This window comes from Dermacentor silvarum, chromosome 3 (assembly GCF_013339745.2).
Source record: "Dermacentor silvarum isolate Dsil-2018 chromosome 3, BIME_Dsil_1.4, whole genome shotgun sequence".
NCBI classification, from domain to species: domain Eukaryota; kingdom Metazoa; phylum Arthropoda; class Arachnida; order Ixodida; family Ixodidae; genus Dermacentor; species Dermacentor silvarum.
The window spans coordinates 188,179,791-188,195,762 of NC_051156.1; the positions used below are offsets into that span (position 1 = coordinate 188,179,791).

A 15,972-nucleotide genomic window follows, 5' to 3' on the forward strand; every position below is an offset into this window, starting at 1 on the left:
CACTCCACCTTTCCACCAACTTATACAAGGGCTCACTAAATGGGCTCATTAATTAACCCTTTGTAGGACAACGGGACATATACATCCCACTTTTTTATGTGCACAAAAACGCTTCTCAGCAGTAAGGGAGCACATATATCTCATTTGTTTGATGCTGCCTTCTATCTAAAGGTTTCAACGCTTCGTGCGAGAATAGTTTTGGGAGTGGTTACTAACTGGCAACAAGCGTGGGAAATCTAGAAAAATTGCTTTATTGCTGGAACGCTTTTCACATTTGGCCCACATTTGCTCGCAAGAAAGAAGTTCTCAACATGCCCAATAAGTTATTCCTCTATCCTGCATTTAGATTGACACCTTTAGCTTACAATGAGCACCCATCTTTGCATCTGTAAAGATGGGTGCACATGCAATGCACATGCAAAAGCATGCATGTGCAAAGAAGGCGCTGATGCTGTTGGTGTTTGACGCTCTGGCGAAAACTGCACACACTTTCATTATGGCCTCCACTGTACCACTTTGTAGTGCTTCAGTCTGTTTTATGAGGGAAGTGGTTACTTATAATTTTTCATTGAATTACCGGCGTGTCCATGGGGGAAGGAAGGGGGCAAGGCAGGGCTTCATATCCTCTCCGGATACGCCTAACCAAAGCAGCATCAACCGCCACGTCTGCATGTGGCCTCCGCTATTTATGGTGTGGCATGTTATCTTTAATTTTGAAGGCCAAACAAGCAAATCAAGCCCAGATAATTAACAAAAGGTCAAGGACTGTCTAGAAGTCCTGACTGGTTTAAGTATAACAGCAGGCCCTTTCTCTCGGATTGTGGCACCACTTTTGGTCTAGGGTCCTAGGAAATCCCTAGTCAGTATTTTTCCTTGAATACTAAGTGATGCCTGCTGCTAACTGCACGGTGGTATAGCGGTGGCAGTGACACTAAACATGGTCAGTGTCACCAGGTTGTTCGCACTGAGTGCACAAATGCGAACTGAACTGCTCGATCTTAAACAAACAAAACTACTGGTGTAGGCTGCACAATGTCTCAACCAATAAATTAACCTTCAACGTGCTTGCCCAGTACCCAGGAGACTGAGGGTCAATGCTGAAAAGAGGGGCCTACTGATGATGAGGGTTGGTCCAACAAGCCACAAGCCAACAATATAGCGAGGATTTCACATGTGTGTTTGTACATGAAAGATACAGACATACTCATTAGAATGTGGTGTACTCTGTTATGACAGAAAGAAATGATTCTTCATTTTGCTGTGCTGCACTGATGTGCAGTCAGAATCAACAAACACATCCAGCAGACATCCTTTTATGCATTCACTAGCGTACACCTATGAGACCTTCAACATCTTTCGCAACAGCACACTCAGGAATGAAAGGCTTAGTGGTTGACAGCAGCACTTGCATACCTCATCATCAGTGACAAGCTCCTTCTTGATGATTTTCATGGCGTAGATCCGGTTGGTCTTCTTGAGTTCCACCATGAGCACCTTGGCGTAAGAGCCACGGCCAATCACACGGATCAGGTCAAAGTCCTGCAGACCGTACTGGCACGAGTCTCCACCAGATTCCACCTGCTCCAAGCAGGAACAAACGGAGCAAATCCCACTAAGCATCTATTATTTTCTCAACCGCAAAGCCCTACAGAGCCCGAAAACTACAAGGAAAGTTCTCCTCACACAATAACAAACTGTGCAACAAACTTGGCAAGGGAATGCGATCTCGTCGTGGTTCTCAGACACAGAAAACGTCTGCAGTCACACGTGTACCATATCAGGCTTGCGTTTACCAGCTCAATTACTTCTTTGGCTTCTAACTTTTCACCTGAACAAAAGCTTTTTTTGCAACCAGTTGGCAAACTTAATTTGCTAATTGAAGCCTGACAAGCAACTCCTGTAAACATCTCACATGGTTGCGTGCAGGCTTTCATCTGAGTGTTGCTTTTGCTGCTTTATCATTATCTTATGCCATGTAGTTGCCACCAGTGCCTCATGAGCCATTGCTACTTCCAGTACCTGTATTTCTACAGACGGCCACAATGGCGTCTCTGGTTAAACAGTCAATTTACTGAAGAGAAGGTTCCACGTTTCAAAGTGATTGAAGCCTCTTCTGCTCTCCAAACTTGTATGTGTACTTTATTTTATCATTGTCGTGACATAATTAAGATTATTAATAAAAATCACTACGCCCTTCGACAACGATAATACAGCAACACCCAACAGTGATGCCACAAACACAGTTACAAAACTCTTATGATTATTATAGTAGCTGCAAAATCTAAATGCACTGCACTTACCCCTCCCGAAACTTGGTCATCAATGCCTTGGCCAAGGTGGCCAGCAGAGTCGGTAGTTGTTTCGACAGCTGAGCTTGCCCTTTGATGTGTCTTATGCCTGGGAGTTCCAGCTAGGGAGAAGAGAGAGAGAGAAAAAAGAAGACGACAGTAAGCAAACAGTGATCCTCCACGCTACTGTTTCCTAGGATGTTGTTAGTGCCAAAGGTCTCAAATTTAACCAGGAGCAGACCACCTGCTGACCTTAAAATTTGAAAACATACAGTCAAAGGCAAAAAATATAAACTTTAGAAAAACTGTGACAATTGTTTTATTACGCAGATGTTTACTATTTACTGAAAACCACAGACATTGTTCTCTAGTGATGCTGTAAACAGGCACTCCTCTACAGTCACAGCTAGACTAATCTGCGCCACAGATAAAACGAAGTATATACTTATAAAGCTTATTCCTAAAATATTTGCATAACAGCAGCCAAAATTTTAGTTGCCATCATACACCGGTTTCAGAGTTGGTCACAGTGCTGCGGATATGTATGAATAACAAAGCAGGTCCAAAAAATCAGAGTGAAGAATTGGTTGGCGACTTATTTGTGTTCTTATAAGATAATTTTTTTCGCTACACTGGAGACAAATTAAGAATAATAAAATTATTGGTGTTATAACAATTGTAAACCATCACTAAAATAAGAACATTTTAAAATAGCAAGTATGCTGGTGACTGGGCCACATGCTCTGCCAGTGCATCCCTTCCTAAAACTGTTTCTTAATCTCAAGATGTTGAGACAGTGTTGCTCGATGAATAGACTCTTGATAATTGTAAAGCTGGCTTTCCTGCAAGGTGTTAGCCCAACTAATGATGGTCATTTTTGCAAACAGCGTGTACAAGGTCACAGTTAGAACTTTGACTTCATTTGAACGATGACTGGTGTCGCCATTAGTTGAGCGAATGTGTAGCACAGGGAAGTGCATTTGCAAATTAGGAAAAGGGTCTAGCGTGTTCTGAATGGAAGGCGATAACAAGCAAGACTACCTCTGGTCAAACTCGTGCCGTTGACATCGCCGCCATTTGTGTCGTTTGTCCTCGATGGCGCTGGCGTAGTGGGGGCAGACGACTCAGCAAACTGGTCCTGGTCATTTTTCTGGAAGGGCATTCAACAACATTGCATTACACGCTTCTTTCAGAACTTGAGTTCAGTGCCTTGTCATAGCATACAAGGCACTGCACGGTGCAGTGTTAAAGGTGTACTGAGATGAAAATTTTGTGTCCTGGATTTTTGTGTTTTTAGGTAGCTGTATACACCATAATTGCGGTATGAAGATTCAATTCCTCAAGACCGATCACAAATAATTTGATCACTTTTTAGTCGACCAGTTCAAAAGTGCAGCATGGGTTCGGATACAAAGCAGGCGATCATTCATGTTACTGAAACTAGAAGTGGAGGTGAGGTCATGTGGTATCAGAAAAAACTCGAAGCACATGATAGTCAGCCTTGGTGCAATGGTGCCCTTCGAAATGTGCACTTCTCTTGGAAATGCAGAAGGACCCCTCCCTCTTCTCCCATGGAGTGTTGAATGGGCTTCGCTTTCGGCAGCACTGTCATAATGTGTGTCTAAGATCGCGACATCTGGTTTCAGCGACAGGAATATTCTCCTACTTCCCGCCCAAGGCTGCACTGCACTTGGTGCTTGTTTTGAAATGGTCGCATTAAAAGGAGACAATTATTTTTTGCTGTCTCGAGGAATTGAGTCTCCATAGCCTAATTATTGGACAGAGTGTTATTGAATAAAGAAATAAAAATGAAAAAAAAAAATTTGTGTGGGTACTCTTTCAAATGCTACGCACGAAGAACAAGACTGGCTCTTTCTAAGGGTACCAAACAGCTGTTTTGCAGCCAAGTATGCAACAAAAGTGAACTACAGGCTCTCTTAATATGTTTCTGATTATCATGACAGGTTATCAATGCCGTCTACTCAAGGCAGCTGCTGGTTGGAGGCAGCCTGTCCCAAACATGCACTACCAGTTCGGGCATGCCGACGCTACTTGCATCAATTTCCCGAGCACTGTCTGCAGTTTCTGCTTCAGCAATTTTCGTAGCTCATTCCCACTCAGCCCATGTCGAGAACAGCATCAGTGACATCACCGTCAGGGAAGAAGTCAACGAGTGCATGACCAGCTACAACCAGCTTAGCCTTAGGACTTGCCAACACAGTAAACCTTAAACTGAAACCACCCATATGCCAAGAAAGGCAATCCCCAGACTGCAAAACAAAGGTGTACTGGACTGGCAAACACACCTCGTCGCTCAGTGTAGTAACCATTTTCAAAGCAGGCTGAGAAATGCGAGCACTAGTGACTGCCTAAGTGTGGGACGGCGCATGCATGCTTACAAGCAAGCCACCTCAAAGCGGCATTCCCTTGGAAGACAGCAAACTCAGTCTTCACTTCAGTGTGCTTTTGCCAATGCTCTAACCGGGTGTGACGGAGGTTGCTCACTAGGAAACATGGGAATGGAGCTACAAGCGTAGTGTGCCGCTGAGCTAGGACAACACTATAAGGGACACCAAAGAGAAACTCTAAATCAGTTAACTAAGACCGATAAAATAGTAGTCGTTCATAACTTTATTTTTGTTGATTTTGCAGTAAGAGGTTCATTAACCAGAAATCGCAGTGAGTTGGTACAGGAACTTCAAGGTGGCAGTCACCACCTGTCTGGTTCTTTTTTTAAGAGGCCTCGTCTCAAGCTTTGAGTGGCCTTTTGTGGTATTGTAATAGAAGTGAAATTTACTAACAGAGCTAACTTAATTTTCTCTCTAGTAAGTACGCCTTTAAGCGGCTGCACGTTATCAGGTTCTGTTGCGTGGGAGAAAGGGATGCAAAGTACTCACAAGAGGTCCCGAGCAAGCCAGCTTGATGAGCTTGTGACACTTCTTGTGCACCATGAGTTTGCAGTTGATGCACTTGAAGCCCTGCCTGCCCAGCCCCCAGATGCGGTCCAGGCAGAAGGTGCAGAACGCACGCTGTGGCAAAATAAAAAAAAAAAAAGGGAGGGGTTCCTGCTTCAGGGCACGCTGTTCAGTGCAAGAGTCTAGCACAAAGCGTGGCATACAGAGCACTACTCACGAGGCATAGATGGGTTAACACTCTTTAGTCTAGTTTAGCAAAATTATTTTCAAGCACTGCCAAAACGAAACTTTTTTCGACAAGGAAGGAGATGGACAGACGAAAGCACTTCTAAAACTGATTTTATTCAATGATGTCAGGAAAGAAATAAGAGTACGGACAGTGGGAAATACAAGGCCAAGGGGGGACATTCCTCCCCCCATACCCTTATATTTAAGGTGACACCATCGAATAAAATCATTCGTTATGTGCGTTTTCGTCTGTCCGTTGTCTTTCTTGTCAAAAAAGTTTAATCTTGGAAGTTCTTGAAAATACGTCAATCATGTTCTAACTTACTCAGTCCCCGTTTAGTCTAACATACATCCACAACGCAGCAAAGGCAACTCTCTTGTGGAAAGTGCGCGGGACAAACCCAACAACTCAGCTTGCATGAAAGGCAGACGAGGTGAAAGTGGCCAAGAATGCAGACTATGTATAACAATGCAATTTTTCATTAACGATTTGTATCTTTTGTAAGACTGAAGAGTGGAAAACTATTTGCCAAAAGTGTACCATGCAGTTTCCTCATTCGAATAATGGGTAATAATTTTTCTCTCCTCGCAACAAAAAACTGCAGTATTAACTGAAAAAAGCCTAATCTCACTGACAGAAGAACACAAAGCACCACAAGGCAAAAATGCAAAGCGAAAGCAGTCAGACTCTTCTGAACGAGTAATCTCTTAATCGTTACACTAAAACTGCCATTTCACAACCTGACAACAAAAATTACACAACATAAAAATGCCGAGCATAAGAACTCAACAAATATCTCACTTTCTCATACACTAAGAAAAGCAAGTTAAAATGAGTAGAAGCATTGACAAAAGGCAACAACAGTGAAAGAACCCTGAAAAAGACAAGGCCATTATCACTCACTATCAGCTCTATTAGTATCATCGCATACATTGACAACCACGCATGCCTAACAAAAGCAAAGCCCAGGAGTCCCGCTCCCGCACAGAGCCAGGCTGTCACGGACCGACACTCAATCAGGAGAGGATCCAAGACCGAGATAAGCGGCCACCCCACTCAGCCCCTTCCCTCCGACACTAAGCTTAGCGAGGAGGCTGCGTGGGTGAGGCCGCAAGAGCGGCAGACGAGCGAATTGACGACAACTGCAAGGTACAGGGCTCCTTCCGTGTGTCTTTTTATGCGTACAGAGGCGAAAAGTGCAAACAGCGTTATCTCGCCCCCGTCGAAGACTGCCATCATGCAAGCCACGTCGCAATACATCTCCCGTGTAAGAGACATCGGGAGGAGACTGAGAAGTGGCAGGACAGTGTCATACCCGGTTAAAACGCTTCGCCTGGAAGATGTGGCCGTTGACACGATAGAGTTTACGCCACCGCCGAGCCCCTCTTCTGTAGATGCTCTCTGAAACGTAAACACAACAGGACCGTCAGGGACTTCCAGACGGCTTTGCTGACCAGGCTAGAGAATTTTATGTGCCTTAAGAAATGACAAATGGTAGGTGGTGTTCAAAATTCGAATTGCTCAAGGAGCCACAGTTATACATATGCTAGTCATAATGCGAGTTTGCTGGCTTTCTGACTTAAGTGTCCAAACTGAGAGTCCTTAAATATACAAATAACTATAACCAGAGGTACAATCTTGTACTCAGAACTGCAGCTTTTATGAGCTCTATGGTAGAACCTTACCTTAGAACTTGCTCCACATACATACAGTTAAAATCTGCTTATAGTTAACAGGAGTGCAGGTTCCACTTAAATTGTTATGCTTTGTATGATAAAAGAACAAAGAAAAAGCTTTTTTTTATAGTTTTAAGATAATTTTTCACAGTATTAAAAAAATAACTACAGTATACTCAAGAAAGAGAGTTACAAGGGATACAGTAAAACCAGAAAGTATGTTCAAAAACACCTCAGAAGGAATCTTTGAACTCCACTATGTGGGCAGTTCATCAACATGCTGTCATGCTGCATACATTTAAAGGCTGTGTACTCCGATTGTCATGTTCTATTCATTGCCAACTGTACACTACAGCAAGCGTGAGACCTTACACATGAGTATGCTAAGAAATTGAGATGACATCAACTTACTGTCCTCTCCAGCACAGGGCATACCAGGGGCCACGGGGACATTAGGAAAAACTGCACAATATGGAAAAATAAACGCATTATGAGAAATTTAAGAAAAAAGGAAGAAATACTGCACAAGAAATAATTAAACAACCGTGGGGACGAAGTTAAAATGAGATGCGGGCTCATAGACAAACCGTGTATGGTGAGCTCCGAGTCCTTGTTGAGTTCGTACAGACGGATGGCTTCGTTCAGTTCTTCCTGTGATGAAATGGTGCATGGATCGCCTGCAGGAAAAATATTTACAAAGGTGAGCTGTTTCTATTTTTCTGAATCAGAAATGCAGAAAAATAAATACCTATGCCGCAACAAGTGAAACAGTTTGGCTTATATCGTATGATTTACCTTGGGCTATAAAAATTTCAACTGCATATATGGTCAACCCACTGGTTTTCTTCGCCCAAAAGCTAACAGGGGACTACAGCGAGTGACACAAATCACAACAAGGTGTTTGGCCGTAGTTTACACATTCTTCAACCTCTATCATAAATCTGTGAGTGTAGCTCAACTGACCCTGTTATTTTACCATGACACCACATACCAACCATCCCATTAATTAATGGCTCCAATGTCAATGGTTAACATTATCACTGACCCCCCTACCATGAAGCTTATAGAGAAGAGAGGGAGACTGGAGACAGCCCAAGCAAACAACCCATTTGCAAGCAGGATAAGATGCAACAAAAAACGAGAGGACAATTATAATGATCCTGTAGCCTTTATGATACTTCAGCAGGCTTTAAGAAACAGAAATCAATCAAAGAAAAAAAGAAAGAAGACGAAACAAAGAAAAGAGGAAATACCACATAAAGCCAAAAGCAAGTGACTACGAATATTATTTGCTATACACCCTATTCGTCGGTGAAAGAAGGTTGCACTCAGATTTTTACAAAAGAAGGTCCCAAGACACTATTTCAGTGCTCAGCTCGTGCAACAAGCTAAAAAAAAGAAAGAAAGCAGCGCAACTGAAATGAGGCTCTCGGAAAATGAAGTGCACTTCAACCAAGCCCCGCGATGCACCCAGGCCTAACGCAGCCAGGAAAGCTGCAACGCTAGGCATTGCACGGATTCCATCTCCCCCTTCCTTTCATAACATGTGACACGGCTCATTAGGCAGCATTCACATCACTAAAACACTGCAACAGCCAGTGCCTCCTCCACAGTGCAGTACTGGGCACACTCGGATTCAAGGCCCGAGCAGGTGTTACCAGAGCCGAGCGAAAGCACGCAGCGGGGCAGGCCCGTCTCCTCCTGACGACACAAACACAGATGCAGCAGCTGCTCGCCACAGACAGAACAAAATAGGTCACGCAACACCGCCGCAACGCAAAGAGGATAAGTAGAAAGAACAATGTGGTTTGAGAATGGAAAAAAATATATATAAAGAAGAAGAAAACAAAGCAGGCAGGGTCGTGCAGCGTGTGTCATTTTCCAGAGTGACAACTCTTCCCTCGCAAATATCAATGCCTTCTCTCACGAAGCCTCAAATGGCGGATGTGCCTTTGTTGCGACACGTTAATATGCACGTGACCCAGAGCCAAACAGTCGGTACTCTCTACTTCCTGCACTTTGGTTTTTCAATGATTTAATAAACTGAATACTTTAATGTGATTTCCTTTCAATTTGTATGGTTAGCGGTAAAATGCGCATCAAAATGATTTGGCTGAGCAATGCTGTCGTGATGCTGTGACTAGGCTTTCTTTTACAGGAATTGATACGATAAAGATAAGCTATAATGTCTACTGCTGCTCTTCTTGGCGTTCTAGTAGACTCTTTCACATTCATGAAAACAAGCAGGATCACATTTGCAGCATCAGTCAACAGTTCAGCATACTGCTGTTCAACTACACAATGCCTTGACCTCCACTGCCTCCAGCTCGGAAAAACTTAAGCCTGATCCTGTCCCAAGTTATCTCGACTCCCAAGATAAAAGAAAAGTGAGAGAGAAAAATATTAATAAAATAAAAATGTCTGATAAGGACACAATGAAAAATAAGCTAAGCTAAGCCACTTACATTAAAAACAAAAAGAAAGAAACATGCACGCAATAGGGCCTTCTTGAATAATTTGCTTATGCTATGCTAATCTTTCACTATTTTTTATCAAAGGCCCCCAAAACTAGGTAGCAGCTGATGATAGCTGTATCTGACGCTTATTTCCTACTATAAGAAAGATCACGCTGCTCACAATTGCATGTGCATGCAGTTATGGTGCGTGCACTCTCAATGGCCCATGACATGGTCATTATTAGGATCAGTAAATGACCACAACTACAAGACATCGGCTCCAGCTTCAGGTATTTTTCACTGCCCAGGATTTCACATAACAGCACTGCAACACTGTACCTTCTTCGTCGACCCACTTCATGGTGAATGGCTGCTCCTCGTTGAATTTGCAGATGTCACGCATCTCTTTGCAGAGCTTTTCGAGAGCGATGGATGGGTCGATGTACATGACCATGATTTCCCTGCACAAGATGGCCAGGTGAAGTTTCCAATAAACACGCACAACCACAGCATGGAGCTCAGTAGGATTAAAAGGGTGCAAAAAGCATGCTAAGTACACATTTTTTACGCATTCTAAAGCTAAAAGAAGAGAGAAAGAAACTAAGGAAATCACATGATATCATTAAGAAAAATAAAGTTAAACACCTTTGGCATCCTTAAGTCATTTACTACATAAAGCAGTTAACTAGGTATAACCAGTTTATTTCATGACTGCCGTTTGAAGACGATGGCATGACAGTGATGATAGAGATCACATGACGACAACCACAATGATGAAACTTTGTTGGTTGACATTCAAGACAGCTTGGAGGGGAACACTTAGAATGAATGCTGTAACCAAGCCCTTTTGCAAATTAACACACTTCACTTGGCCCAAAATTCTACAACATAAAAATTTTGCAAATACCATCTTGAGTTCATTGTCTCTATGTGTAATCTTTGATTCATATCTCTTTCAGCTTACCAATAAAACAATTCAGAAATTGCCTAGTGCCTAGTGATTACACCATGCACAACTTGCTGCTAATACAGGATGTCCCATGTAAATAGTGCCAAAATATAAAAAATATGCTAGTGCCACATAGCTGGACAGAACCAAAGTAACATTGGTTGCCGTCTCTTGGAGCAAGTCAGACTAACTTTTTTTTATTTTGCCTAATTACCTAATTAGTTATTCATAATTAACTTTTCAAATATTACAATCAGAGCAATATTGTTAATCAGATAATTGTAGGCCATCGTGAAAAAATTCCCGATCCATCTTTCTGTTTCTCAATACGCACTACACAAAAGTTTTTTCCAAGCCTGAAAGAAGCCTGCAAAAGCAAGCGAAAAGTGTCGCACAACTAGTCGCACAGCACCTTTTTTTTAATGCTTGGAAAAAACTGTGTGCAATCATAAGATTTTGGTTAAGCAAATGGTTCCTTCAATTCATGGTCAAGTTGGAGCATCACAATAACCACATTAACATCTTACCATACTTTTTACAAGCCTAGTGCACCAATTAAGCGCAGTCCTTACACAAAGTAATCACTTGCCACTTGGAAATGCTAGTTGGTACACTTTTGTGACACACTAACCAAACTACATGGCTGGTAGATACGACAGTCACACAGGCCTCATTGTCTGTGCATCACCTACAATTACGAAAATTTCCCTCCAATACAATGAACTCAACAGAAGCCATCACATATATAAAGAGTTTTAGCTTGTCCATAAACTTCTGATTGTTCACAGATTACCGAAGCTGCGGACAGCAGTTGCACAGCTGGTAGCACCATTTTCCAACAATTTGTCTAACTAAAATGCGTTTGAAAAATGCTTGTCTCCCATGAGTGCTCTATACGAAGCAAAATCAGAAAAGAACTGCACGTTAACAATTCTGTTGCCACCAACGCTTTACACCAGCAGTTAAATACAATATGGTAGGTAACTCCAGTACTACCTTTTTGGGTGCTCTTAGGTCAAAGGGATACTAAAGAGAAAAATGATTCCACCTGTATTTGTAAATTACCCTCTTACTGCGAGAAGACGCTTCGCAAGCCAGAAAACGTGCAAGAACTAAAGACGGGTGGCGACACCACCATGGCGTTCCCGAATAAGCCTGCATGACGTTAGGAGTTTCTACTAAATTCTTTATGGGTAAAAATGGACTAAATTGTGTTCTAAAGGAGCCAAGGAGTGAACATTGTCAGCAAAAATGCTGAAAACAGTACTTGGATATCGACTACAAATATGCTCAATTTTCTAGAAACAAAGCTCTTACGTATTGTGCCTGTATTATAGTTGACTTAGATACTGTGCCTGTAGCATCAGGCTACAATAAGTCTGAAGCTTTAGCCCTGCTCTTCAAAGTCGTGGTATGTGCACTTTCATCAAATGCCAAGCATACAAAGTGCACTTAATGTCAGCATCAAACTCCAGCGGGTCTGAAGCCTTTCAGCTCACGGAATTTGCAGCTGTAAGCGATGCGAACTATTCAGCTTTTGATCTGTCGGCAATCTCAAAAGACTCGGATGATAGCGACTGCTGGGTGACCACACGCGGCATTGCTTTACGTCACAATGATAGGCGCTTGTGCGTCACAAAAATGCAAAAGTGTCAGAATGTTTGCATAGCCGAGCTAGAATGGCACACTGCCATCGGTTGAGATAAGTTTGAAAGATAAAACAAGTGTGGAAGAAATTCAATAAATTAAACGCTCCAACTTGTCATGCCCTGCTTTGTGTTCCATTATTAGTGATAACATATGCATTGTTCTAAAAAAAAATATTAAATCAAGTTTTCGTATATCTCGATGGATACTTTCAATGCACTAGCAATGAGTGAACCATGCCCATAAATGAACAAAAGTTTGCAGCCCACAAGAAAACGCATGTCCTGTCAGTTTTCACATGGACATTACTAAACTGCCCTCCCAATTTGAACTGCGTTTTCAATCCCGACATGCAAGCATGTATATTTTAATCTAACAGAAAATTAAAACATATGAAAACAATATATACAAATATGAAAACACTGCCCATCTGTCTCTTTGCTACTTGCACTATAATTCACTTCAGAGCTACAAAACTATATCTACACCTTTTAACATGTGTAGTAAATATAATTTTGACACCCAAGTGAATCTAAAGTATGCAGTTACAGTTACATTTGTTCCAACATGTTACTGTGGTGCCACCAAGTGTGACATTTTTCCAATCCAAAGGGGCAAAACATGCCCGGTTGATTTTATCCAGTTTACTTTGGGTTACTGTATGTTGACAGCCCTACCACTTGTCACTTCCTCTCTGCAAGCTGTCTTGTAATGCAAAACCCTAGGTTACTGAGACTGTATAGGTTGTGAAGGTACTAGATGAATGCTAGACAAAAAACGCAGTGCATAATTAGCTAATATACTTCACATGTTTTTTTATTGGGCTCCTGAATTTTATTGGGCAACCCTGAATTGGACTCCGAAGAGAAAAAAAGAAAATGCTAACCCCAGCATACTGCATCTTTCAAAAATAGTAAAATTTAAACATTTTGCTAGGTTCTTTCATGTGTATGATTGTTCTTTTCTCCCGTTCCACTCAAACAACGTTGTCTGACACATTCCGAGGTTTTGAAGGTGAACTTTGAAAAGACAAGGTAAGCAAAGCAATAACGCAATGAACAAGCAAATGTGTACACCAGCTAGATGGAAGAATATTTGCTGTTTTCTTAAAACATGTACGCAACATAAAATATTTGACTAAAGCCCTGGCCCCAAATAAATTTTTCCGTCGGAAACGTGTATAACTGTGCCAAATGTACTCCGATTCCAATATCTATGACTAAGACGGCTAGCCCTGCAAATATGTGAAACGATGCAAGAATGTCGGCCAAGGTGGACAAGCATATGTTGAATTCCGCAAAGTTAAGACGCAAACCAAGGGCAGAAAAACGTTTTAGGACAGGAAAGTACATCACTTAAAACTAGTTTATTGAAAGCAGACGGGGTCACATTTATCTGTTTATCACATTAATGTGCTTTATATAAACTAGTTGCAAGTGACGCTCTTTAGTGTCCTACAAATTTTTTCCACCCTTGTTTCGCGTCTTTGCGGAATAAGATGAACCAACTAGCCCAGCAACAAGTATTCATATGTTGAATTTCTTGCACATATAGGGTAAGTAGCAAGACAGACTACACAGATGAATATGAATTTTACAGCTGATACTGCTGACAGTTAACAAGGGAATAATCGTGTACACGACTGTTCCCCGTTATTCTTATGTTACAGCTGGCGCAGGAACTCGGAACTTACTCACAAAAATATAAAAGGAGAAAACAGAACTGCGAATGGCTCATATAAAGCCGCGACACAGGACAGGCGATCTTTAAACCCGGCTTCCGCGGCCGATATGCGTGCGCTCGCTTATTCATGCGACGCCCACGCAAGGCACTCAAAGGGCGTAGCTCGGACCTGTTCGATAACCTGACTTGTTCCACAGCGAGCTCTACTGAAGTACTTTGAATAAAACTGAAAAGAGAAACAAAATGCGCGATACACGCAGGGCGAGTTAGAAAGGAGCCCGCGCTCCGCGGTGAGCAGCCAAGTTATATATCCGTGTTTCTCTTTTTTCCTCGCCGACAGGTCTCTTACGGGCGTTGCTCATATAGCAGTCTGTCGGTGTGTGGGCCGGGAAAAAATGCGTTAGCTCGGAAAGCGAGCGAAAAAAAAAAAAAAAAGCGAGGAAGGAAAGAGGTCGAGAGAAACGGCGCTGCGCGAGCAGACGATCAAGGTAGCAGACGATCAAGAAGCAGCGGCGGTGGCTCTTCTTCCGAAGGACCGTTACGAGTCCAGCGCGCTGCGGCGTAACGCAGCGGCGGACTACACGCTTGGAGCAGCGGCAGCAGCTGCGCGTATGACGCGCCGGCCACTGCAGCACAATGAACAAACGGTTGGGGCCGTGACCGGAACGAATTCCATTTTCACAAACACGCCGCGCGTCAAACAAGAACCCAGAAAAGGAAAAGAGAACGGGTAACGCGAAGCGCAGAGAGCCGTCGTCGCGTACTGTACGTCGCGTCACGCAAGGGCTGCCGACTCGCTCGCTGCGGAAACATCCATCGCACGCCAAAGAACGCTGCAGCACGCGACCAAGGCAAGAAAAGAGAAGAGAAAAAAGCGGCGGACTTTCGCCGCCGGCTTGTGATAACAGTGGTACAGACATTGCAGTGTTTCCGCGCAATGTAGGGGAGTAGTGAAATGTAGACGAAAAAGAAAAAAAAAAAAAAAAAAAAGAAAGGGAAGTCTGCGGGCGCTGCCGATAACGTTACACGGAGGCCGGACTTGCCGAACGGTGCGAGTGACATAACTACATAACGTTGCAGACAGTGCGCGCGCGCGCGCGAGCAAGCGGCGGCGACACTTTCGAGGTCAGCCGTCTTAATTGCCGCGCGAAGGGGGACACGCGAAGTCAGCCGGAGGAAAGCATACAAGAAAATCAACATCCGTCTACTGCAAGAAGGGACGCGACAGAAGTCGGGCGCCGTCAGCGAGCCGTTCTCCGCGAGTTTGGATAACCAAGGAAGGAGAAGCCGAATTGACTCGGGGAGCCTCTGCATAGCGTGACAGGAGCCCGACAAAAAACCAAACAGGCAAATGACAGGAGAAGCGCTTCGATTAAGCCCTACAAGGAGCACGTCTTTCTTTCGGGACGGGCTCAGCAACGATCTCTCGGGGCTATCGGGTCCGTGAACGAAGCAGAAAAAAGAAAACACTGTTTCGACTGCGAAAACTCGGAAATGTAACGCGTCGAACTGAAGAATGTTGCAAGATTGCTTGTGTCAACGGTCATCAGAAGACAGCCGGGAGATACGGGGCATTTAGGGAAAAACAACAAGCCTGGTGAAAAGACAATGAAAACCCAAACACTGCGAAAGAACACGCTCCGTCCTCTCACCCATTGTAGGCCGTCTTGACACGAATTTCGTTGCCTTCGCCGTCAGTCATCTTGGAGGCCGAATTAATTACTCAGAGCGAAGCAGCAGATTGATGTCCTGTGGTCAACTCGCGGGAGAAGCGCGCAGCGACTGCTCATAGGATCGCGATTTTCGCGAACATAAAAGGCTAACTAGCGTCGCAGACAGCGCGTCCGCGACGTCGATTTCACAGTCTTCAACCGCTCAGGCATTTCAGCACTTGCAGCGCTCGCCAATCTTGCTGCACAAACACCCCAATGAGTCAAAGCAGAAATTCCACCGCCGCCATGCTGGGTTGTGCCAAACGGAAGCGGAAACGTCTTTCGCATAGCATCTTGGGCTATCTCCTGCATATTTACAATGCCTGCCCAGTCTCTCTGAAATGCATGAATGGAACCATTGGTCCACTGTGGCGGCGCCACGTTCCCAGACAGTGAAATTCTTGTTGCTTTTTTGTT

At 43.5% G+C, this 15,972-nt stretch overlaps 1 protein-coding gene across 5 annotated transcripts in view; it reads right to left on the reverse strand.

Annotated features, from left to right (window-relative positions):
• Window positions 1–15,891, reverse strand: part of LOC119446275 (protein kinase C iota type) — a 40,519-nt gene extending 24,628 nt beyond the window's left edge. The window contains exons 1-9 of one of the 5 annotated variants that reach the window (XM_049664050.1): window positions 15,496–15,891; window positions 9,904–10,025; window positions 7,696–7,785; window positions 7,520–7,570; window positions 6,748–6,833; window positions 5,186–5,317; window positions 3,330–3,438; window positions 2,301–2,410; window positions 1,414–1,581 (exon numbers count right to left, since the gene is read on the reverse strand). In XM_049664050.1, the coding sequence (XP_049520007.1) occupies window positions 1,414–1,581; window positions 2,301–2,410; window positions 3,330–3,438; window positions 5,186–5,317; window positions 6,748–6,833; window positions 7,520–7,570; window positions 7,696–7,785; window positions 9,904–10,025; window positions 15,496–15,545 (918 nt within the window). In that variant the 5' untranslated portion in view covers window positions 15,546–15,891. The other 4 variants (XM_037710662.2, XM_049664049.1, XM_037710661.2 and 1 more) reach the window with 4 other exon arrangements.
• Between the last annotated feature and the right edge of the window lie 81 nt (window positions 15,892–15,972).